At 40.9% G+C, this 26,688-nt stretch overlaps 1 protein-coding gene across 19 annotated transcripts in view; it reads left to right on the forward strand.

Annotated features, from left to right (window-relative positions):
• The window catches only part of neo1a (neogenin 1a), a 183,115-nt gene that overhangs the window by 54,051 nt on the left and 102,376 nt on the right, over window positions 1-26,688 (forward strand). For all 19 annotated transcript variants that reach the window (XM_022670020.2, XM_022670009.2, XM_022670023.2 and 16 more), the window contains exon 2: window positions 6,888-7,205. In XM_022670020.2, the coding sequence (XP_022525741.2) occupies window positions 6,888-7,205 (318 nt within the window). The remainder of the gene's footprint in view (window positions 1-6,887; window positions 7,206-26,688) is intronic.

Genomic DNA, 26,688 nt, shown 5'->3' on the forward strand with positions numbered 1-26,688 from the left:
CGCGCGGGAGGGATCGTCGATCCTCTTTTTGACTTCGATACTCGAGATCGTGACCTCATTTCGATTCGATTTCGATAAAATATCGAGATCGTGACACCCCTAATATATATATATATATATATATATATATATATATATATATATACACACACACACACATATATATGGAGAGGGATAGAGAGAGAGAGATTTGTGTAGAGAAGTATTGCCAGTAAAATTAGAGATTTTGGAAACGGTAAACAGACGATGCCATACTCTCTGGATTGATTGTGCTCCATCCAGTACTTCTGGAATCAGTTTAAGAGTCTTAGATTAGGTGGGATGGTCATTATCATGTTTTAATTCGAAATGCAATCAAATTTTTACAGCAATGCTTTTCTAAATTGTAGTTGCAATTTTTCCTTAAATTGAAGAAGCAGTTTCTTAAACAAAAGAAGCATAAACTCATTTTAAAAGTTGCATTACTTTAAACTTTACCCAGGAGATATTTATTGTGACTATGCGTTAGCACTGTATTGGCAAAAACCTGTGATGCAATATGATGAGCTTTGTGAGACAGGGGTCACGATTAAATAGATCAGTTTTTTTTTTCTTTCACATTTTTAGAAAACCAGCATAGTATGTGGGATATGGAGACTCTACAGCACTGCTTTCTAGTGGTGGGTGTTTAAACACAACATTAAATTAGTCACTGTCTGCCATTAATCTTATTTATTCATTAACAATCAATCGTGTTTTTGAGAATCAATACACAATTGCAGAGCGCATTACAATACTTTGATGTTCATTTTCTTACACCCTTAAACACTAATATTTTGTCTTTGGCTTTGGCCAAAACTGTTTAAATATACTGTCGAGAATTCGCACTCAAAACTCCAGACTTCTCATTATTGCTTCATTACGTATGCCGGTCCCCTTCATTGGGTTTTCACATTTAATTGAAGAGAAGTCGTCGACGGCTCCTGTGTGCAATGGTTTAACGACAGAAGCTTCATTAAAAACTGGTGTTTGGCCTTCAGCTCATAAGGAAAGCAGCTTTTCATAGCTGCTGCTGGGTTGTGGTCCGTAGGGATTCACGCCTGTGGACCTGATCGGCACAGCCTCCTCTTTGTGCTGGAGCCAGGGGAGCCAAACACACTCCAGCATGTGGCTTCCTGCTGAGAAGAGACGGTGAACAGGGGGTCTTTGTGTTTTGAGGAGCGCTCCTGTGGCTCACGTCTGGGTGGGGCGGGCGTCATGAATGTGAAATCAATCTCGTTCATAAGCAGCCAGGCTCTCTCTTGCCAGGCTTGGTATTTGTAGGTGGTGTTGGGTCTTTCAGGATATCCGTATGCTGCTGATTGATGTTTGCATCGACAGTTTCCGCTATGAACACAGTTCAGCGAGGTGCGTGTGTGTGTGTCGGAGTGGTGGGACTGTGGGTGTGATGGGAAGTGGAAGATGAGTTTCGAGCCTCTCGTACAGAGGTGACAATTACTTATTAACACAAGCATGTACTGTACACGGGTGTTCTTATTCCTAGGAAAGCCAGAGAAAACAGTGACATCTCTTTGCACAGATTTGTCAGTAGAGATCCAGTAGTCAGTTGTGCCAGTGGAATGTAGAGTGTATCCTGAAGTCTATCCTGGACTGCATGAGCAATGAATGTAATGTTAAACTAGTGTGTGCAGAATGTAGACCAAATTAAGACTTAAGGTGCTTTCTAACAAGTAGTGCATGAAGTTATACACATGAAATCTGTGTACTTTAGTTAATCAGATCCACATCACATTTTAAGGTGGTTTGAAATGCGATTAGAATAACTCAGTCTGCTCTCAAAAAACAATAAACACATCATGTCCAGAGTGATGGAAGTATATGGCTCCAACATCATGGCTATGTTGTTACCAAAGCAAGCTGTGCAATTTCAATCTGATCAAATATCAGATCTGATTTAAGAAGCTAATCCACTCATGTATACTTGGTTCAAAATAATTTGTATATGAATTATATTAGGGATGCAGATATACACATTTGTAACTTGTAGAGACTAGAAACCCATGTATAACATTTTATAACTTTAAAACTAATAACAAAAATTAAAGACTGGCTTAAAACAATGAATTTAAAAGTAGTGTTAATTCTAATACCATCAAGCATCCCTGGATGATGATGATATTAAATGGTTGTGAGGAGGGCACTATCTTAGATGCCACTGTAATAGTTATTAGTATTGTAAAAAATATAAAGTTTTGTGAAGTGTATATGATCTATCATGACCTGTTTTTTTTAACACCAAAATGACTAGTTTTGGATTTATCATTTGTACTGCTTCATCAAACCATCCACAAAAAATAATCACCTGGAGCATCTGTTCACATTTTAACAGCACACAATTAAACCTAGTGATTGTTTAGAGGGCTTGTTCTTATTTTACAGCTTTCTTGCAGTATCAGAACCACACAATAAACAATAAAAACTATTGACACCTGACTAAACCCAAATACTGTATGTTTGCACCTAGCCTGTTCAGATCTGCAGAGATGGACACTAGCCATGCTGCTGATGAGCAGTCTATTCATTCGACACAGTGTGCACTGCTGAACCCGCACAGGGAGAAAGTGAATGCATGAGGAAGCCACTGAATGAAGCTTAGCACAAACACATTTTCTCGTCATCTGCCTCGAGCTATGCCTGCAAAACACTGTTTGGCCGTGGATTTAAAATGGATTTCATGGCACTTGGTAGAGGGGTAAAAGCCCCTACTTATCAAGTAGACAGCCTCATTTTCTCCCTGCTGCCCCGCACTGAGGCAGTGGCACTTTTTGAAGTGAGAGCGAGGGCAGAATGAAAGGTAGAACTGATTAGACATTTCTTGTAATGTGCTGTCTGACACCATGCTCCAATCTTCCTACTGAAACTGGTCCATCCTGAAGGTGCATGGCTCTTTTGCATGTAATCTGTGTTGTAAAACATTTTCTTTGTCCAAAATGATTGGTCAAAAGAATAATTACATTTTTATTTGTTTTTATATAATTGTGTAAATATTTTGCTTTTTGAGCTAAATATATTTTTGCACCAAAATGGGAGTACATTGCATGTACTCCTGTATATAAACATGGATTTTCCCTCTCTAAATTGTCTTTATATTTCCAGTGTCAGGTAGTTGTCCCTGTGCAATTATCTTCTGTACATGTTTTTTGCATTTTAGTGTAAATATGATGTTTGGTGTAAAATGGCCAATATCATGTAATTAGTTAGTGTAGTTAGACTTTTTATGCTCAGCCGTATTTGTGCTTTGTTTCAGACATTGCTGTTGCCAAAAAATGTTCTGGTCTGGACTCAACATATTGTGTAAAACATTGTTTTAAAGTAAACTCAGTGAAGGCAAGCTGAGATGCTTGACTAGTTAAAAAGGGATAGTGCTGCCAAATGTGTCTGCCAGTGGTTTAAAGTAGGAGAGTCTTAAAGGAACCATCACTTTCATGCTGTGTGTGGTTTTGGTGTATAATCTTAGTTGTCTATAACAAGTTATATATTAGAATATGACCTGAGAACACCAGAACGAGTTGGATTAAGCATATGTTGAATGTAGGTACATGTACCATGCATGTCCTAGAGGTATTCTTTTAATGGTCACCAGTACATGGGTTCTTTCAACTGTCCTTGAGCTGGCAAAGTCAAGGTTGTGTCCTGTTGGCCTTTCCATCTGTCTGTCTGCTGGTTACTAGGGCAGTAGCCTTTGCCAAGTTACTGCTTCACTCTGGGAATGGGCATATCCTTCTGGTCTTAGCCATGAGCAGGTCTCGAGTGATGCCTGCTCCATACAAAACAAAAATCTGCTCATAAATGCTGTAATACATTATTCTCTGCATTAAAGTCTTTGAGCTACAAGTCCTTTAAATGTTAATGTCCGTAGAGGCATGCACAATGTGCTTATTGCCTTATGCCCACTCTGAGGGGAAAGTGCTTAATGCTTTTATCCTGGGCCATACATAAATATTTGCCTTTACTTGTAGAAATTCTGTAGTGCCTTTGAAGCTCAGAAGGACAAATGCTAGCTTTTTTAATGCAGTGCAAACATCTGCACCACTTCTGACAATTACCGGTACCCAAAGGTGTTCATGCTGCAGGAACGAGGAATGTACTAGATCAAAAAGCATAGTAAAATCTACATGAATGAAGAGAAGAGGGTTTGAGATGCCATCAATTTTTCAGGATTTCCCCAGAGTAAGAAATCATCTCATATCATCTGAGTTGGCTGTGTTTAAGATCTCTTGCGGATATGAGCAGTATGGCATCCTTTCCGACAGTCAGTTACACCATTCTATTGCTCATCTGTTGAGTCCCGTAGAGGTAAGCAACTTATGGAAAACATCAAGAAAAAGTAGAAGACAGCAGCTCAGCAGTCTCCCACTCCTGTTACGCTGGGGGCACAGGGATGTAGAGTCTACAGCAGGCAGATGGTCTTTCATTTTGGCTGGCGGCTAATGTGGAGCTTTGTGAGCCACGCTGCCAGCCTCCCTGAGAGGTGTAGAACCGCTAAAGATGCTACTGATTAACTGTGCAGTTCTGCTGATGGCCTGCAGGAAAGTGGAATTCCCTTCTCACTGCCGTTGGACAGGCCTCGCCATCTGTCTCCATGCCTTCCTGGGTGAAATGTACACACACATGTTACACAGCAAATTCTGCCTTTTGAAATAAACTCCCTGTGAGTTCAAATCAACTCATTTTCAGTGTATTTGTGATTTAAGAGACTTAAAAGTTTACTTACTTTACTTACTTACTACAGGAATAGTTATGCACTCTGATGATGTTTCAGGTCATATATGTCCTCAATATGCTTATGTTGTAAGTACATTAAATACGATTAAATATTGTATTGCCCACTTTTACCAAATAGTAGCGAATATGTCTAGTGGACTTGCTCTCCATGAGCTATTTTTGAACGCAATACCTTCATTTTAAAGCGCTTGTGGAAACTCGCTGTGTGATGAATGCCTCGTGTCAGCTGACTGTTGATACTTCACGTCAACACGACAGCATCCATCTTCCCGGGCCTTAATTTGATCCAGATGTGTTTATGCTGGAACTGCTGCTTGCCTCTCAGCAACGCAAGGAAACCCTACTTTCCTCTTTATGTTAACATTTGCCAGGCAGTGCCATTATCATCTTTAGCACCAGAAGGGCCTGGCCAACCAAAGCAGCTCTCAGCAGAGCTGCAGCGCGGTTGTAGAAGTAATCAGAAGCACGGCAGTCAGCAGATAGTCAGTGCAGATAGCGTTAAAGCTCCAGGATAGCGCTGGGCAGTATCTTGGTGCGCAGACGCCTGACCACAATTACTCCACCTCTGTAACATCCCACGCAGGCCAATCTGAGAGTGGAAGGGAGGGAAATGTGCCTTCCTATAACAGTTTCAGCCCTCTGAATGGCCGGTGCTAAAAGCCAGAGATTTGGGGACTGTACGTTGCGAGGCTGAATAGAGGCATACAATGTGACCTGAGAGGAATCCGGGGCGGCCTCATTAGTCCAGACTGCAGAGCGATGCCAGGTTTTGGGGACAGAGACGAGAACCCCTCCTACCCTCCATCCCGAATTAACATGGCCAGTACTGCGAGTTCTGGAGCTGGAACGCTAGGCTTTTTTTGTAGCTTTGCCACAGACTGAATAGAGACTGTCTGAGGCTCCTCTGTGGTTATATTTAGCATTTGGCTGATTATTTGGTGCATTAATAATAATATAAAAAAAAAAAAACATTTAAAAACCTCATTATTTTTTGGTCCCATCCATGTAGTTCAGATAATTCCAGTTTTTATTTAAACAATTTCTCCACAACTCTTGGGGCCAAGATTTGAATTATTTATGAGGACAAAGTAATTGCATTTCATTTGACTTCTTGTATTAATCCTATGACTAACTTCCAATTTCACTTGGTGCACAAAGAAACAAAAATATTCAAATGTGTGTTGATGTCCCTTGGCTACACTGCTAATTTGAGTTTTTTTGTGATTAACCAGCTTCAAAATGAGTTTGTTTTTTATTTTTTCAGTATTTGTGTATTCATTTTTGGTATAATGGCCCTTGGAATGTTCCTATTCTTGGCAGATGGAAGACTATGAGCACAGATGATGGGGAGGGAACTGTGGTTTATGGCATGCCACAGGCAACCTTTTGGCAAAGCTTCCATTGTTCCTATATCACCTTATGGCAATGTGTAGCCCTCAAACCCAACCTAAAGATATTTAGTCCATTCAATCAGTTAATTGGTGAAATAAAGTGCTGAATATATTAACTAGAACATGAAAGGGCTGAGAATTTCTGAGAAATGGTTCTCAGCATGAGGTTGGGTCTCAATCAGTGGTTATTTCTGTAGTTATTCCTTTAATCCTGATCCTGGCGCCCATGTATGCCTTTATCTTCTCCCAACTGACTTAATTCAACTGATCAGCTCATTAACAATCTCTTTTAGAGCAGCAGTGAGTATATTAAAGCAGGAAATTCTCTGAAATGTGTAGGCAGAGTACAGTAACCATCGGCTGATGACACCTTTTTTTTGTTTGTTTGTCCTCCTGTTATATAATGCTACCAGTATTCCATTTGTACAACATGCATTTTTAGTATAGTACAGCATAAAAATTAGGAGTACTAACATATCTATCAGTTAATCTAGTTAATTTTTAATTTTCACATGAATTTGTATCACTGGTAAGAGAATGTTAGGAGGAGTTAGGGGGAGTCTTGTTGGTGTACCATGTGTTTATCCATCCAGAAATCGAGAAATTTAACCTATGTCTGGCTGCTTTGGAAGGTGGTGGTGTTGGCCACTACAACAACTACCACTTGTTTGGTCAACTAATTGCTACATAGTATACAGGTCTAACCTGCCTGTTTTTTCCCTGTTCTTTCAGGCCCTGCTTCGAGGCAATTCAGCACATTCTCGTTCTCCGTGGAACCCTCAGACACATTGGCGGTGAGGGGTTCCCCAGCGCTGCTCAACTGCTCTGTTTACAGCGACATCCCCGCCAAGGTACGTTGGAAGAAGGATGGCACCTTCCTCAGCTTGGCATCAGATGACCGCAGGCAGATCCTGCCCGACGGCTCACTGCTCATCAGCTCAGTGATGCACTCCAAACACAACAAACCAGATGAAGGCATCTACCAGTGTATTGCCTCCATCGACAGCCTGGGGATGATAATCAGCCGCTCTGCTAGACTCAGCGTAGCAGGTAAGGAGATGCAGAAAACACACCTATTGATTCATGTGCATTCATAGATGTTCTAGTAGCCGGATGGGCACCTCTAGCTTGGACACAAGATGAGATGCATTTGGTATTGAGGAATACAGGGTTCTGTATAGCATCCTGCACAACAATTGCCCAAAGATTTTGCAGATGATCCTGTATAATCTGAACACTTAGAAATCGCATAATTTGGCATCTTAACTAGTCCTATTAATACTTGATTGCAATACATCTGATGGGTGAATTGTTGAATTAACTAGCCTGCTTTCCTCAATTCAATAAGTTACCCTGCTTTCAAATCTCTTGTGACAAGACCCACTGTTTAGTTAGAGCACACCCATGATCATTTACATATCTATCTTAGAAATAACTGCATGCAATACTGTGATTCAAATTATTTATTTTTTTTTTTGACTTGAGTATGTATACTAGAACATGCTCGCAATCACATGACCTGTGCAGACATGATTAATGAGTGTTTTATTGACCACAATTGGACGGTTGCCTTAATTCAGTCTTCTTTTGTCTTACTCATTGATAGCGTATCGACAAGTTTTTAGGTGGAGTCTCTGTTTCTTTCGTCTTTCTACGCCTCATCGCCATGACATTGGCATTTTGTCAAAAGTCTATTTTTCTGCCCTCCTTCTCTAGCCCTTCAATACAGTCGTTGTTTCGCCATAGGTAAGGTTCAATAAGGCAAGCTAATGTGTCCCCTCTGATGTAGCGCCATTGTAAATGTTGGTGGGGGAGGCAAAGGGAGGCTCGGGAGGTGTATTTGGCACTGTGGTGGTAGCTATATTGGGCCCAGTGAGGCAGGATGAAAGTGACCTTGTTTGGTTTCTGAGAGGCAGGCAGCGGGGATTATTAGGTGTTTGAGTTGGGCCTTATCCTGAAATTCAATTTGCAACTGAGGGAGTGCTGGAATACTATTGCGTTCCATTAAAGCCTTTTCACTATTTGAGCGGACCACTGGTAGACCTCTCTTGAGCTTGAGGTCTTGAGGTCTTGTGAGTTCACCTGTCAAAGCAGTGCTTGGAAAAGCTAGAGACAAACGGCACTCTCTTGAAGTGGCAGAGAGCTGCGGCCTCGCGGCTTCACCTCACCATGGTAATCTGCTTTGAGTGTGAACAAACTCATTATCCCTCAGAACTGAGTGGAAATGCCTGTGTGATATTTGGATTGGCCTTTTCATGCAGACATCCTGTGCGGTGAAGCCAGATAGGGACCTGAGCTTGTGGCTGCGATTGCCTTTTAGCTTCTGATTTCCATGCAGTGCATGCTGCGCTCCTGTCTTGTAGCTGCTCATTCGTTGGAGTGGAACATCCATCACAGGTTTCATGCTATGAGTCTTGAGGGATTTTAGGGGGTGGTGGATGCATCTGTGCAGTTACGCTCTACTGGACTGACCCCTCTCATCATTGGGGGAAATGAGCTGACCTGTGGTGTCTGGAGGGCAAAGGGGAGGCTGACACTGCATCAATTCCATCATCCTCAGCACATGTTTCTGGGTGAGACTGTTTGAAAACATAGTGTAGTATAGTGTTACTAGAAAAGTCTTGCCAATAGAATTCTGGAGCAGCATAACAATTTGATCAGCCTACTTGTTTCTACACCTATTATCCATTTTCAGCTCCACTGATCATATAGAAGCACTTTATTGTTCTGTAATTGCAGACTGCAGTCAATTTAAAACTATTTTTATCATTCCAGTAAGCTGTGTTTTAATAGTTTAATCAGAAATGTCATTCGTCTTTTTTAATACATTTTAATACTTTTTAGTGTATTTCAGAAGAAACTGTACATGCATAAGCAGGTGTTCTATTACTTCTGACCCTGTAGCGAGTTAATTTACAAATAATGATTGTGCTCAAGAAAAGGCTGTTTGGTAATTTAATTTACTTCCATTCACAGCTTATCATGTCTTTCTCTGCTGATTTGTGTTATTTATTCACAGGGTGTTTTGTCAGCTTGTTCACACAGTGTGTGTTTTTACACACTGTTTTTTCCAAAAGGGGGATCCCCTTATTAATGTTGCTGCTGACTACAGAAGAAGGAATGATCTGAGCTTTGTGCACTTGCCTGCCACCCACCCCCTTCACACTCTTTCAGACCATGATCAATCAGCGAGGCCTGGCGAGTGTCGAATGGAAAGGTTAATTGGTGCATCTTTGGTATGGACCATTACATTTCCATTGCTCTGGAAGTGCTGCTGTGGTAGTAGCCGAGTGTAGCGCACCATTGAATGGGTATGTAATAGTTGTGATGGATTGCAGAGGGAAAAAATGCTTCCATTGACTTCACTTGGTGAATGTCACCCCCCACCAGCAGAGAGTGACACTGCGTGAAGAGCAGGGTTTCAATTGAATTTTTTTTTTAATGATTTTTATTATTCAGTTAATTGAATGAACCTCTTTTTGAGATGCATTTTATGATTTTGATCATACTTTGATTTCCCTTTTCATTAGGTTTGGATTTTATTAGCGCTCTCTATGAATTTAACTTTTCTTAATGCACAGTGTCTTGTGTACCAGAAATAGGTCATAAAAGACATTACCTGCAACAGTTGACTGCATATTAGTGTACATACAACCATTGCATTTATTGATTAAACCCTCTTTTTTATGGTGTAATCCAATATATGTTTTCTAAATGCGTGATAGTAATTGCATTGGCCCAGTTTGTATATATTTGCAACCTTTTATTTCCTGTTTTTTTTTTTTTCCATAAAAATCACTTCTAGTTCTGGAGACCTGCAGTGTAGTACGCTATGGTGCTTTCCTTTTTCCTACCCACCTGATACAACCTGATAACTATTAATTACAGAGTGTGGGAGGTGTGTTAGAGCTGGCAAACTATAGTAGGCTTCAAGACGTCTGCTGTAGTGTACTGCAATTTGTTGAAATGCCAGCCTGTATCATCTGAGCTGAGTTGTGGAATGCTTTTGTACTGTAGGAAATAATCATGTGAGCACTTTCCTATAATCAACACTATTGATAGCGTATGTTTGAGTGTTGAAGCCCTATTTAGGAGTCCACCTACTTCTCATCTTTCCATCTGAAGCTGCGGAGGATGTGGTGCTCTCATCCATTCAGCCTCCCTGGATGAGTTTGCGCCTATTTGTATTCGTAGAACGTCTAAGCGAGATGATGGGGCAGAGAGCGAGACTGACGTGGGGAATGAGAATTTGCCGGCTCTTCCCTGCCCTCCCCCCAACCTGATTCCCGCTTTTTGAACCCGGCCCCTTGGGACGGAGAGATGGAGGTGGGGCCGGGGAGCCCCACTGCCAAGGAGAACACCTGAAACGAAACACCTCATTTGCATGCTTTCCTCTCATTGGCTACCTGCTCCCCGCTCCCTGCAAACCCAGCCATCCTCACCATCCCAATGGTGGAAGGGAGGATGCTGCAGGTTTTCCATGCGCCGCACACAAGCCGGAGTGGAACCTCCCTTTGTGATCAACGGACTCTGGTGTGTCTTCCATTTTCCCCTCCTTTTATTGATTGACTCCCTCACCACACTTCTTTACGTTCATGGTCCACTTCACTGATCTACACATATCTGCTTCATGGAAGACCATTTTCAGCCATCACTTCATTAAAACATGCAGTCAATCCATTTGCAGTCCTCGCTCCTGAAATAGGCCACGTATGCAATTACAACTGCCATAGTTTGAGCGATTCCTTCGCTCTTTCTCTCTTTTTTTTGCCTCTCTCTTTCCGGTGCACTCACTTTTCACACTAGCAGTCTAAAGGTCACATGCCTTTTTACAAGGATGTAGTGTCAGGCTGCATAACGACATTTACTATTTCTTTTCTTTTTTTTCTTTCTCTACTACAGGCAAATAGAAGTTCTGCAGTGGCAGTTACATAGCCTTTTGTTTGCCAAAGGAAGGTGCTCTGTGTCAACAGCAGACATTGGTTTTATGACCTTGGGGTGGTCTCTGAAACTCTGTTCTGATCATAAGTTGACCAGAGTCTTCAAGTTAAACATGCAGATATCAGCTATCATTTTTTGCGTTGTTTTAGGATAGCACTGTTGGTGGTAGCGGTTGATAACAAAACATGCATACATACACATGTGTTTTGCATATCCAAACATCATAAAACATGTTCACAGATAGTATTTGGACCGTACTGTGTACGAATGATTTAATGAGACAAGAATAGGTTTAAATGTTAATTAACTCTATAATACTCCTCTTTTACTATTGTATCTGTCCAGTGCAGCCATCTTTAATTCTGATATCTGGGTTGTGGTGAGGCTCTCCCAACTTTCCTTGTAGAAAATCTGACCTGTAGGTGCTTTCAAAATTGGAGCAAGAAAAATTTGCCCTCCGAGTTCAATTGGAACGCAGCACAACTTTGATGCTTCAAGTTTTCATGAGGTGTTTATGAGCCTCTCTTTTCTTCACATGTTTAAAAATTTTGAGTAAAGGAATAAAGATTGAGTTTGGTAGGAATTAAAGAGGACAGAAGCTGGGGACTTAGGTCCACTGTGTCTGTGATTGGTCAGAACAACTTGTTCAGGCAATCAGTTTAGAATGTCTTTTCACCGCATCATAATTTATTTGTTTAAAGTTGAGAAAATCTCATCTCAATTTGTTACTCTGTCACCATGTAACCGTGTAAAGTTGTTTTCTAAATTGCGGCTACTTTTTGCATACACCTATAGGAAATGACTAGTTCCTTGACTCTCTGTTGCCTGCTAGTGTAAACGTAGGCTTAGACATGCTGCATCAGCCGGAACTGCAAACATACAGTAGGTTTACCCCCGTGTCCTCTTTCCTGCTTCCCTCACCTGTGTCGTACATGACCTCTCTGCATGGGTGGAGCCAGTGCTGTTCCTGAGCTGCCACCATCGTCTCCATCACTGTTTCATTTCATACTGCGCAGTTACGCATGTGGCTCTCCGCACTGCAACACTTTATCCTCCCCAATTTCACACCGCCACAGAGGCTGCAGCCCAGAGACTCCAACACAAACACAACACGGACAGCTATGAATTTCAAACACCACCGCCACTGCTGCTGCTGCTAGGCTGTCAGATGGATTTCATTGCTGTCATTTCAGAACAGGTTGTGTGATTTGTTCTAGTGTGGCAAGGAATTCAAGTTACAATGTCGTACTAGAGAGACCAGTTAGCTGATTGCTGATAGCACCATTGCATTGATCTCCTTTGGCTTCTGCTTTTGTTTTAATGCCCATTCATACGAGGCCTGCAGTTACATCATATGGAAAAGTTAGAGCACACTGTTGATCTTAAATATCAATTCAACTCAACTTTCAATTAAGCTCAAGTATTTATTTGTTTCTTGACTTTCTGATTGCATCAAATATATGTTTGGACCAACTGTCCATTTAGCCTGACAATGTGTTTGCCTCCATTATCCATTAGGCCCGACTCTTCATTTTACGTGATTCTTTGTTTCGCCTGAACTGTCCTGAATATTTGTAGACAAGGTTTCCTTAACATTCACTTGCTCCTGAAGATGTGCTCATTTTTACACACACACACACACACACACACACACACACACACACACACACACACACACACACACACACACACACACACACACAGTTTGTCTAGTCTCTGTAAAGATGCATTGCCAATATAATGGGACTCTCTGCTTTGGATAAAAAATATCAACCTGTTGACACCATGCCTAATGTGTTGTATGAAATATGTACCATTCAGAGATGTGTTGAGGTGGTGATCATCCAAAAATCTGACCTCATTCTGTGCTCTTGTGGCCAAATGAAGTTAAATCCCAACATTATTTCTCAGAAATCTAGTAGAAAGCCTTGTCTGGACAGTTATTTTCAGAAAAGCAGGATACACTTTTGTTTTAGTCTCTTATAAATAACAGTGTTTCAGGCTTGATATCAGCATTAATTCATGTGTGTCACCACATTGCAGAATGTGAGTCATAAATATAGAATGTTTAATATTTATAGTTGGAAATGTGGGTGGATTTAGAGAGACTTACCCAGAAATCAGGGACACCTGTAGATTGTTGGAAGGGGTGAATCAGTCTAAGAAAAAACAACCTGGTGAAGCTGACGTAAGGCAGAGGGACTGTTGTACTATTGTACTGGAGTCTTGCTCTGGTTTAGAAGTCTGGCTCACTTTTTTCTTTCCATTCTTTTGGCTTACTCAGGAGTCAGCACGTAAAGAGTCCAAGAACCCACAAAAGAACAGAGTTCTTTAAACACATCCAGCAGAACACAGAGAGTTCTTGTTTCACGGTGAGCTATGACCAATACTGAAGGATTCCAGTGACCTCAGCGAGGCCCGAGCCGCCAATGATCTCTAGCAGTCGAGGCTTTCTTTGGCCTCGCTCCACCGCCTGTGCTTGTGGCTTTCGGCTGTGTGGCCTGCGTGGAGAATTTTTAGTTTGCTGCCCGTCTGCTTCAGTGGAGCTGGCATGCAGCGTCTGTCCTGGTTACAGTGTTCCACCTCCCTCTGCATAAACAGACTCATGTTTGGCCTTGTCTCATGAGCGCCCTGTAAAGTTTGAGCCTCGGACTTTTAATGTGTTGATCTTGTGATGGATCAGTAATATTTAAAATAGCAGCTGGAGTGTATTGAGGATTGGGGTGTGTGTGTAAAGCGAGGTTTTGCCAGCTCATGCTCTATTTTTAAGGCTTATGTCTGTTATCGCCTCCTCTGGCCTGACAGAGATTGATGGACAGCAGGTTTACACTTATAGCCCTGATGTGTTGACAGTTAGATGCTGCACTCATCTCGCTGAGGCTCTGATGTGGCTGTGATGTGTGCGTTAGAAGGCATGAGCATTCAACAGAGTTTACATCGCAGGAGATGCAGCTTTAAGCTAGTGATGGGCAATATGTTGATATTTTTGGTATGCATAAAATATTTAACAACCAGAAGTATTTGATCAAAAATGACAAAAAGCACTTTTGAAGTTTTAAAGTCATCTTTCATTGTTTTATCTTACTTTAGCAGCAGTCACAGGTGTATGAATAGAGTAGCATTGCTGAGGTAAATGTGTGACTATAATAGCACTGCTAAAATAAATTCCTGATTAGAATGACGCTACCGAGGTAAATGTGCTTTGTATGTGTTGCAATGTTAATGCAAATTTAATGAAAACCGCAAACAATCTGTAATTTTTGTATATTTTTGATACACATGCTTTACGAGCCTATTGTGCAAATCCAAGAACAATTCAACTCAACTGCACATTCTGTTATTCACAGCATAATTACTTCTGATTAATTGGAAAAAAGCGGGACACATTTACACATTACTATACCAAGGCTAGGAAAATATTTTTTTCAAAATATGCTATTTATTTTTGTTTATATGTCAAAATATTTTTGTAATAGTGTGTATTGTAAATGTCTTGTCATGTAATATTTTTCCACATCACCCAACTCTCTTTTTCTGTAATTTTTCATACTGAACGTACTGGTGAGATGCAAATTCAACATTTCCTGGATCCATAGTTCCAGCTTTTGGTAGAATAGATCATGGAGGTCAGGCCTGAAATCTGTAGCTTTAGCTTGAATACTGCCAGTTCTTGCTGTTGTATTTGTTCACTGTATCTGCTGAGTTTTACTCTTATGGGAAAAGGGCATTTAGAGAGGCTGATTCACATCACAGGAGAAATTGCGGTTGAAGTGGGTGAAGTGGTTTAGGTACACAGCTGAAAGTGTAGACCAACCCCTGAGATTTTTTTCTTCTTTTTTTGTCTAATGTGTAGGCCCCAGTGAGGCGAGTTGCATGATGAGCGCAACAGATTACCTACATTTATTGTATTTTTGTGTAAAAGTCTGGAATAAGCAACAGTTGTAGTAAATACAGGAATTATCAGCATAATAATTTGTACCGAAATCTGACTCCCGCTTCAAGTGTATTAGTAAGTGCACAATACTGATTTTACTTTGTTTTATTAAATGGGTGACGACAGCCTGTCTTGACTTGTTCAGAAGGCTGAACCACCTTAAAAAACAAAAACACAAATTAACCACCACTTTAGGTCGCACCAAATTTTGATCCACCAAATTTTGGACCAGGGAAGGTTGGTGTGAAAGCGCCCTTAATTAAATTGCTTAGTTTGAGGCGGATGTCTTTTGGATATTAACATATGTTGTGAAGACCTAAAAGTAGTGTAATGGACAGTTGTTGTAAAAGTGACCGGGCTATGGATGGGAGGATATAAGGGCTGCATTGAACAGATAAAACAAATAGCAGTACATTTTGTAGCCAAAGGCTGCTAGCCTCAGGACACTTTTAAAACATTAAAAACCATCTGTGTAGCACATCATTACATCATTAAACTCGCGGATCTCACTAAACACACATGTATACTCAGCTGTTCCAAGCAATTAGGGGAAATGATGTGTGAATATAGAGGACATATGATAGGTACAGAGTTCATAGCCTCGTAGGAGCAGAGACTTCTTCTATTTTAATCACTCAGGGTGGAAACTGTAATGGACACAGTCACTTAACTAGGGTATGGACTGTTCCAGGAAATAAACTGGACATCCTGCACCCATCATTTTCATGCTAAAGCCTTATTCCTTATATCTGCCACAGGAAAAGGCAGTTTCTGGTAAAAAGCCTCTTAATATCCATTGTTTCGTTTCTCCACACAATTTATTTCTAGACATAATCAGAATGGGGTGGCTCAAAATACTTTTTGTTTAAAACAAAACATTTATCTGAAGACCAAATATTAAACACTGAACATAATTTTTCTTTTTTCTTTTCTTTTGAAAGAAAAGATGTGGTCCTGCCACTGCTGCTCAAAAATTTATTTTAGCAGAAACATGGCAATATGAGACAATATGGGTTTTTCAATTTTTTCTAGCGAACACTGGAAAAAAAAACATTTTGGGCTTATGTTGTTTATATTTTGTTGCCATTTAAGCCAAAATCTATTCTACAGGAGCAAGACCTTCTCTTTTTATCATTCCGAAAGGTGTCTTCACACAGCCAGACCCTTGTCTGGGGGAAGAAAACTTGCTTGTGTTTGTTAAAGCTGGTCGTCTCTAGGTTTGCCCCTGGGGGAAATCTGTCCTCTTCCAGGAGCTCTGATTGATTCGGACAGAGGCAGCACTTCGCAAGGCTGTCCTCTCCCTGATTGACAAGGTTTGTCGTTCGACTCCGGTTTGATTGTCAGAGTTTGACGTTTGTGCTGGGAATGTTGAAAAGCAGTGGCAGACTCCGCTGAGTGGGCTGTTATTTATTTCGCATTCAGAGCTCTGTATTGACTTTGTTGCATGATTTGCAGATTAGAGCAACCAGCACTAAATGGATTACCCCAATGTTTCATAGATTCAATGACATCTCTCAATAAGGCTAGAGAAGAATTAGCCTGACCCAAGCAAGTCCCCTGCAGAGTTCTAATGAATTAACAGTCTAGCACTGTTCTGTCGTGATATAAGTTTCTGAATTTTTGTGTTTAGTAGGGTTTTTGAAATTCATCACATCCATATGACAATGCATCAAATGAGCAGTCAAAAAGGAGACACTTAATCCTCACATGTTTTGATGTCAAATTCTCAAATAACCTTAATAGCTAAATATACCTAAAATAGACCTATTTTAAGTGTTCCACTGTGTTTAAACAAAATTATGCCCAGTGCCCAAAAACCTGTTGAGGACAGGACAGGATCTCTGTTCTGAATTGCTGTTATATTTGTTACACTAAAAGCTGTCTAAAGCCGTGGGTTTCTGTATGTACATTATATTTACAAAAGTATTGAGGCCTGCTCATTTATTATATCCTCTGAAATCAAGGGTACTGAAAAGGAGTATATCCTGCTTTTGTTGGAGTAACTGTCTTTACTGTTCAGTGGAGGCTTTCCAATAGCTTTAAGGGTGCACTGCTGTAACAGTTTGATTTTCTTCAGTAAGATAAGAGTTAAGGAATTCTGCATTTTGAATTTTCACCACCCCACCTTATCGCAAACTTTCCAACTACCGGTAATCCCATCCAAAAGTAATGGATGGAGCACCATCATTCCATATAACACACTTTTGCTCCACTGCTCAACACCTCAGTGCTGAGGGGCTTTATACCACTCTAGCACATGTCTGCCATATGGCATGATGCCAATAGGTTCATGTTTGTTAGCCCCAGGGCCTTTTATAATAAGCATGCATCGACCTTGATCCTCATCAATCACTATTCAAGAGCATTATTCTGTGATTCCTGAATCACAGCCTTCTCGCGTCTGTCGTCACTGAGAGGGCCAGGGGCTGGACAAAGGGTCCAGTGTTCAACCGCTAGAGCAGGGTCGGTAACGTAATCACTCCAAATGCTGTATGTACTTTGCCCAGGTCTGATGACAGCAATGACATGTAAATTACAGACTAAAGAAAGACTTATCACCTGACATCGGAGCGGAAGGTGAGAGCTGTTATATGAGCCACGCTTCAGAGGGAAAATCGAGAAAAGCGTCCTTCGCTGCTTCGCTTTTGTCTGGTCAAGGTCGAATGAAAGAGTCAGGGCCCTTTTTAACCCAGTTCCAACATGTTCTAAACAAGTGATGTTGCTCTGGTGGAATGGTGGGGCGGTGGGTTCTGAAAGGCCGGCTTCTAAAGACTCTCTGCTCCAGCTGAGCTTTCTTCTCGCACAAAAGAGGGCCGAGGCAGGAGGCGAGAGCCGGCCCCTTGGTTACAGAGTCCAGCCTGGCAGCACCCAGCAGTCTCTCAGCTTGCCACAGAGCGCCACTTTTTATTCTCAATCTTTCTCTTTTTCTCTCTTCGTCTGCTTCGTCTGAATGCCAGCCCCCTCATTATTACAGTAACAAACTGTTACTGCTCAAACTAATGCTGTCCCAGGTTTTCGGCAGTCTGACTTTATTGATTCATCAGTCGACACAAAGCGATTTGAACCGGCGCTTGTTTATTCTGTTTGTTAGCCTTTAGCGGGGAGGCTCATTTGTATTAGTGCCGACGCCTTTTCACTGAGAAAGCCTCAATCTGGGCCCCGCGCTTGGTGTCAGTCAAAACTAATAAAGGATAGGGGAGGCAGCTTCTGTTGCCATGTTACAGGATTCTCGCCTTTCATTCAGGAGCAGCAGGGGAGATTCGGCCAAGTAGTGGGGGAATAAACCAGGCGGCCCATCTCTCTCTTTCTCACTTTCTCTTTATTTCTGTGTAAAATAAATCCTGTTACAGAGTCGCCCCGCCCTGTTCAGGCCTGTTCAGAACAGTATCTGCCTAGGGAACAGCGGATCTCCTCTAAATGAAGAGGATGAGAGGGTTTTAATGGACTAGATGTCGGGGCCCCGAGGCAGAGGCAGCCGAGGCCGAGACCGTGGCCATGTCCTCACTTCCCTGGGCTGGCCTGAACTCTCTGTGCCAGGGCCCTGGGGAGGCTAAAGGAATTCCTCTCTCTTCACTGAGCTGCGGGCGACCACTGCAGCCTTCCGCAGAGGTGACGGCTTCTTGGAGCTTACAAACAGCTAGAACTCCTCACCCTGGCTCTAGCTAGTTTATTGCCAAGAATTATAGTAACAATCAGATTTTCTTTTACACAGTACTTTATACAGAAACAGTATTACAGAAATTACATTACCAGTAATTACAGAAACAGCATTAACAATTACAGAAACTTCTATTATAGTAATTACAGAGAGTAATTTGAGCGCTTGTTTCAGAAGATTATTATTATTACAGAAATAGAAAATACAGCAAGTGTTGCAGAAACAGTAATTACAATACACAAATAGAACACAAACATGAATTGAAATGTTTCAACAGTAATTACTATACATATTACAGAAACTGTAATTACAGTACTTGTTACAGAAGCAGATTCAAGTACTTGCTCCTTTGTTGTTACAAAAACAGTAACTACAATATTATTTTCAGAAAAAAATGTGTGTTACAGAAACAAAAATGGTGACAAAAAATGACAATACAGTTTGTTTTACAGTAACTACTGTATTGTTACAAAAACAGTAATTGTTAAAACTGAAATTGCGGTAATTGTAATTTCAGTACCAGACAAGATGTGCGTGTTTGCACATCTGTGTCAGAGTGCAACTTTTAAAGGAGCTAAATGCATTCACTAGAAGGTGGATTGGTGGGGTCTTTACAAGAGTTTGGATGTAGTATTTTCTTGTCTAGTCCAGTTTGTACTCTTATGCATTATAGTGCCTGTCTTGTACATTCTCTTCCTGTGTATTTATAGAACATCTTATTTGCTTGTTCTGTGAAAGGCCTATCTTGGTCTCTAGTACTGTGTTTCTACAAACACTGGCTCTTTGTTTTCTTTATATATTTGTACCTGAATCAGTTAAACAGATTTCACTTTGACTTTCCTTGGCGCTGCCTGGGATTGGGCCACAGACCATGAAGGGAATGCATAGTGATGGCAGGCGGGAGGCTACGCTGACGTGCCCGGAAAGCGTGTGTTTGGAGAGGTGTGAGATGACACCCAGGCCCTCTCTTGTAGTTTATTTTCAATCCGGACTCGTCTCGTGGTTTCCTTGGTGCAGCTCTGAGTGTGGGCACTGTAGCATTTCACACCTCTCAGCGGGGGACCTGTCCAGACTAGCCAGATACGAGATGACAGTATCAGCAGAACATGTTTCGGGCCGTCAGCATAGTGCCAGTCTTCACACAAATCTGTTAAAGGCGTCCCTCTGCCAGCGAGAGCTTCGGGACAACACTAAAGACTAGCAAGGGAACCCTGTTGATATGACCAAAATCATAAAACATGGGTGTTAAAAACTTAATCGTAAATTATTACATTAAACATGAGATTCCTGTGTGTTTTGTAATCTTACTTATGTAATGGCATATCTTTGAGGATCAGGGATATGTATTTTTATCAGTGGAGAAATAATGGCTTGGTTAGGGCTGAGCAAGTAATTTGAATGTTAATCTAAGCCGACTTTCATAACCTCCAACAAAAATAAGAAACAAGCATTTGGCTTCTTTTTTTTACAGGGAAATTACATTAGAGACATTATTAATAATGAGACCACAAGTAACTGGTTTTAAGATTTTTAATAATGCTCAACATGGCATCCTTTTACTGGAGGGAAAAGCTCCACTTGTTGTAGAGATCTGCGCAAGTGCAGTAGCTATAACAAACCGAAAAATCATGATCCTTGTGCATTATTGTTTCAGACACTACCAATAAAAAAAATAATAATAATAAAAAAAAAAACACAATTTGCTCTTCAGTTACCTGTACTTTGGTCTTTTCTGTGCCCAGTGATTACGCCCTTTTTTTCTTTTTTTTTATATGGGAATTCTGGAAATGTTTGTCATGTGTCAAATATATTTTGATTTTAATGTATTGTAACATTATTAAAACAGCAGTGTGGTGTGCTGTGGTGTCACCACCTTGCGTCACCATGAAATGGTTTCTAAATTTAGAGGACCCCATGGTGCTCTGCTGCACGGCCAAACGCATTCAGTGTGTGATCTGCTAGAGCCAACTAAGGAACTCTGTTTTGTACGAAAGAAAAATCTTTTCATCATTCATTAAAATAATAATTAATTAATTGTAATCCAAGAAAAATGCTCAATAAATTATAGTATTGTTCTCGGGTCACATCCCCTGAGCAATATTAGTACATCCCTATTGTTCCTATCAAACGATCATCCTCACATGATTATGTATCTCAGTCTCGTTGGCCTGGCTGTCGACACACAAAAGCAATCTGTGCAGGGAGATGTGCCCTGCCCTGAGGGAGTCGGGGGACGCAGCTTTCGCACAGGGTTCGGCTTTCGCACTTGTTTCACAATCGCAGGTGTCCTGTCTAAAGAGCCTTATTATTCTTACTAGGAGCGAAAGAGAGAAAGGCTGGCTGCAGGGGTGTCTCAGCTGCTCTACTGTTCCGGGCCGACCCCCCTCCGCGTCTGTCACCTCTGGCTGCACCTCTCTTCTTCTTGCCTTGGCCTCCTTTCTCCCCTCCTTCTGGGTGGAGCTGTCTGAAGCTGGAGCAGCCAGTCGGCGTGGAGGCCCCATGCTGCCTTTTGTCTCCTATTTTAGCCTGGTCTTTCTCCTCTTGGCCAGGTCCTTGGTGATTGCTTGGCCGTACTTCTGCTTTTTGTCATCACTTGTTCAAGCTAGTAAGTGGAAATGAGTATACATCAATCAGTCGTATCAATAAAACAAACAACAAAACTGACAGGAGAGTAAATCAACATTGATTCAGTTCACAGGCAACAAACAAACAGTCAGTTGTTGAAGTTGATTTGGAATTGGAAGAATGGAAAAAATAGGCATAAGATTCTAAAAGCTCTTTGACAAGAGCTAAATTGTACATCAGAACATCCCCTGCATCATTTGTGTTTTCTATAATTGCCATTGATTGTTTTTTAGAAGGAAGGGTGTGTGATGTTGGCAGGTTGTGAATTTAACAAGTTGCCTTTCCAACCAAATTCTGCTGATGCATTTTGTCTTCAGTTCAAAACTTTGGACTAAATGTTGTGCATCATAAAGTTAGCTTTAAAATATAGACATATATATATATTGTTTTTTACCGTATTGCCCAGCTCTGTCAGTGTGTGATTAGAAACCACAAAAAAAGTGCCTTTTATACTGTTCGTATGTGTATCGGAATTATATTGTTTGTTGGGCCATTTTGTAGCCTTAACCCTCCTATTATATTAATTTGTCAAACGCTGTTTCCGGGTTATATTGACCTGGTGCATGTTGAATTATCCTAAAGATGTCTGGGGGGGGAAAAAAAAAAAAAAAAAAAAAAAAAAAAAAACTCACATTGTTAATATTTCATTACTAACTCCATTGCTTATTGTTCTAACAATATTTAGTGCAATGGAGTTTCTTAACTCTAACAGGTAATTGTTCAATTGGGATTATTCACACATTTTTCATAAAAAAACCCCAACAAACATGTTTATACTTTTTAAATATTTTCATACTTTGTTACTTTTAAAAGACCAATATAAAAAACATTAGTTTTACAAAACATTAAAACTTAACATTGCAATTTGGTTTTAGTTTTTGCGGAGATGGTTGTTGCAAATATGTGAGATGAACCCTTTTTATATTATATGTTGATTACACTAATTAAGGAAGAATAAGTGTCATACTGAAAAAATACTTTTAACTGTTTTCCCTAGATCTTTGAACTTTAAAACGGGTCAATTTGATCCAGAACATAACAGGAGGGTTAAGTGCAAGTCGACCGCAATTTATTTCAGTTATTTCAGACAGAGAAGGCTCTTTGATTTAGTTTGCTATTTTTGTTTGGACCAAACTTGAAAAATTAGGAGACCCAGACCAAACATTTTAAAATGAAGTGTGTGTTTGAAGGTAAACTCTCTGCTACTTTTTGTGTATTGTGTGGGTGACATTTGATGAGGTCTGTTGTGCCGTCCACAAAAAGCTTCGACAAAGACCAGTAACATGAGTGGCTTTCTTCCGTTTGGCCAAGGCTTTTCATCTTCTGCCTTTTTAAAACTTGTATATCTCAGCCTTTCATCAACCTTTGACCTTTCCATCAATGAGCAAAAGATCTGCTTCCCTGCATTCCTTCATCCCCAGAGTCGTCCAAACAAAGAGCAGATGTTTTTTCTTTTTTTCTCCCCCCCCACATGAGGCACCATTTAGAATCACATGAGACCCCCCTCCACCCACCGCTGCATGGGTTGCATATCAAATTCACTCGTCTCCAGATGTGAACGAGGCCGCCACAGTGACACTGATGCATAGCTGTTGCCAGCTGGATGGAAGGCATGCTTTATGTGGCTGAGTGTAGTTGTTAATGCAGTTGGTGGTTGGGGAGCGAAGCATGGACGTGGCTTATGGTGGAGCGCTCTTTGTCATCAGTTCTGGCCTCGGGCTGTGTAGTATATCAATATTTATAAATTCAAGACCATTTTACACAAGATTTAAAAAATTATTATATCGTAGCTGTTGCGCGGGTTGATGTGCCATCTGAATGTGATGTGTGATGTGTGTATTTCTAAAAAAAAAAAAAAAAAAAAAAAAAAAGTTGTACATTGGTGGTGTGCGTTTGTGGACATGATTTGGTTTTTGAGGGGGATGACCCTCAACAAAGTGCAATCTTGTGCAAATTGTGTCATAGAAAACATCACAATTAAAGCAGCATGACTACTTTATTTCAACATCTCTAACATAATAAAGTAAATACTTACTTGGAGACAAAGTTAGCCTTTTTACTGTTTATATACCAAATATTTTATTTTTGGTTTTACAAGTAAATTCCGTAAATTTCACTTTTTTAAGATTTGATCTATGGTGGTTGCTCTATTAAAAAAAAAAGTACTAATTAAGTGCACACTTCTGTGATTAAACCTGTGGATAATTTTCCATTCACTTTTAAAACGCTGCAGTGTTTTAAATGTGAAGGATGATAAGGAAGGTGCTAGATGTAAGAGTTAGTTACGAGACTTAATAAAGTAATTAATAAACTTAATAAACTTAGTTAAGTTAAAAAAAAATAGCAGTCAGTAGTAGCAATTTTTATGAAAAAAACTGCAAAAAAACACACAAGGCTATGTCAAAAAAGTAAATTATTGGAGGAAGTGAGGCAAAAAATTCTAGAAATTTTCATTATACACATTTTTACGTTTTCAGATTGTTAAAACATGCAATAAACGTTAGCGTTTGTCTCTGAAACATGTTGAAATATACATTTTAAGTTATATCACCCAGCCTTTTTCAAGCTTTAAGAGTTTTGGGGTTTTGGAGCTTCAAAGGTCTGTGGTGCTTTCCTCCAACACAAGCCTCACAATGGCTCTACGCTCCACGCAAATACACCCCCTCTGACTTGAGGTACAGATTTATTCCATTCCTCCACCCCCCTCTATCTTTTCGCACGTCAACATCCTCTCTGTTCTCAATTAGCTCTCTGGCACGAGGAAAGCTAAAGCGCTCTGACTCGGATCAGGCCTGCAGATGCACCACAGTCCCGAGAGCAGCCCAAGCACCTCCCAGAAGACAGGGTTTCCAATGATGGAAACTTTGCAGTAAAGAGGAGAAGAGGATGATGATGGAGAGTAGGAGGAGGAGGGGGCACTGACTATAGAAAGGAATACAATTGCCTTTGTTTATCTGTGCTTCTATCAACAGCAGGCCACAGCTGAGTGCCTTTATCAGACATGCTGGTGGGCAGGCTGCAGAGTGCTGGGTGTAGTAGTGGGAGGATAATGATTAGAGCTGGGTGTAGAGCTGCTTCGTCTTCAGTGGCTCTAGGGAAGAAAAAAAATTGTTCTCTGAAAAGCTTTTTTTCTTTCTGAGGTTTTGTCTTAGAAATAGAGGTGGCACCCATTTAAAACCAGGTGTCAGCCTTGGTGTTGGGCTGTTATCAGTGGACAACACTTAATCTGGGTAGGATGTCAGGGTGGAAAGAAAAATAGATATTGACCAGTTCTATAACAAACATGGCCTGGAAAAAAAAACAGCAAACTGGATTTTATGTAATTTATTTCTAATTATCTTGTTTTCTACACAATTTGGAAAGCCAGTTATCCAAACCTCATTCATATTAACTCCTCTATCAATAGCAATACCCTAGCAAGACCTAGAATTCCCCCATACTGTTTTTGGGTGTTTTCTCACTAGCCTTTTTTTTCCTTGGTCCACAGTACCGATCTCTGCTCCTTCTAAAATCTTGGTTTGCTTGAAGCTTACTCTTAATAAAGTATGTTGCAGGTGTGGAAGTTATTCGCTCCTGCTGCTGTGTGTGGGGTTGCATGGTTGATTAAATTAGTAACTTATGTTTTTTTTTTTCCATCAGTAAATCTTAATAAACCTCTTTTTTAAGGAATGTTGTAGGATGTTCGTGTAATTAGCTCAACTTTGTGAAGTCCGTGTGTGAACTGACAGCGAGGCGCTGGATCCGTTCCTTCATGTTTGAGTGTTTGTGTGGTTTACATGGAGTATGAAGGTAAACCCTTTCACAAAACGATTTATTTCTTTAGTAAATTAATTTTTACAGGTTTGGAAACATTGTGCCCACACACAGTTAAAATGTGAAACCACACCTTGGTTCATTTTTGTTTAATAGAATGTATTTGTGAAGAGACTTTTATAGGACTAAAGAAGTCGATATAAAAGTTCTTCACCAATTTTAAGATATTTTACTCTTTAAACACAGCTTTTTGTTAACTGTGCTTTTTCCTGTGCTGTAATCCAGTAGTTTGAGCTGCATTTAGATGTTCTTAAGTTAACTGCTTCAGTCTAAAACAATACATTTTAAAACACTGGATCTGGAGTGACCTAGATCTAGAGGTCACTTTATATCGTACTGAATGTAGAGGTAAGATCGCTAAGAGAACCAAGGGTAATGAATTCAGCCCCACAAACCACGTTCACAGCTCTGTATGAAACTCTGTATTTCTGACTGGCGGGCCTTTCGCAGGCCGAGCCTACTGATGTCACGGAGCGTGCTCAGTCAAGCTCTGCAGAGACCCTGTCCTCCCCATCCGCGATAAGGGGGAAGACACGAGGTCCCGACAACACATTTATCTGTGTGGGGTAATGGGATCGGTTGCTCCCCGTGGCGCTGCAGTCTCCCCTGGCAACGACCTCCGCTGAAGGTCAGCGCAAATGGGCGACGAATGAGCCAAGTTCCCCGGGATAAAATAAGACACTTTAACACAGTTACACTTAATGCAATCAGCATTGTCAGAGCTACAACCCAATTAGCCTTAATAAAACAAAACTCCCCCTGATACAGTGAAAAGCAGTGCCACGCTAACACGCTCGCCACCACGTGTACACACACGCATTCAGTCTAACACAGATGAGCTCGCACTCTGCTGTGACTCCTGTCTGTTTACATACACTGACATCACTGCATCTCTCCAGCGCCCCCCCTCAGAGGGATACCGCACAAATAATTGTTGCTGCTGTAATTATTTGGATGTCTTTCCTGGCTGGGAAGGTGGCGTGCGAGACATGTCTTAAGGGCGCAGAAAATTACTGATATTCATCCTCCCCTCATCTGTATGCAAATTCAAAGATCAGACAAAGACCACCTCCCCCTCACGGATCCTGCGAGGAGTCCTGTGTTAACTGGTGCAGTTTTGAGTCAAGTCGGAGGAGCAGTGTGGTTTCTTACACCCATTCTGCACTCTTACCTCTAGTGAATATTCTTTGTTTTAGAATAAAGCACTCTTAAAATAATGATGGTTACAAATGGTTTGAATGGGAGAACGAGGTAGGAGAACAGTATGGAGTCAAAGCCTCACCTCAATGCACCAAAATCTAGTAGAAAGCCTTCACTGGGTTCGGAAAAGACATTTATTCCAACAAATGCAAGGTAAAATCTCTATATACACCTGATACCCTTTTTAGTACCATAGGGCACCCGTGTCTCAGTGGTAAGCATCTTGGTTTAGTGATAACAAGGTTGTAGGTTTGTTGCCAAAGTCCCGTAAGCTACCACTGTCAGGCCTTTTGGGCCAGACCCTGATAATTCTCTGCTCCAAGGGCACTGTAGAAAGACAAACAGGGGCTTTCATCCTGGTT

The sequence above is a fragment of the Astyanax mexicanus genome, chromosome 16, assembly GCF_023375975.1.
Source record: "Astyanax mexicanus isolate ESR-SI-001 chromosome 16, AstMex3_surface, whole genome shotgun sequence".
Classification (NCBI taxonomy): Eukaryota; Metazoa; Chordata; class Actinopteri; order Characiformes; family Acestrorhamphidae; genus Astyanax; species Astyanax mexicanus.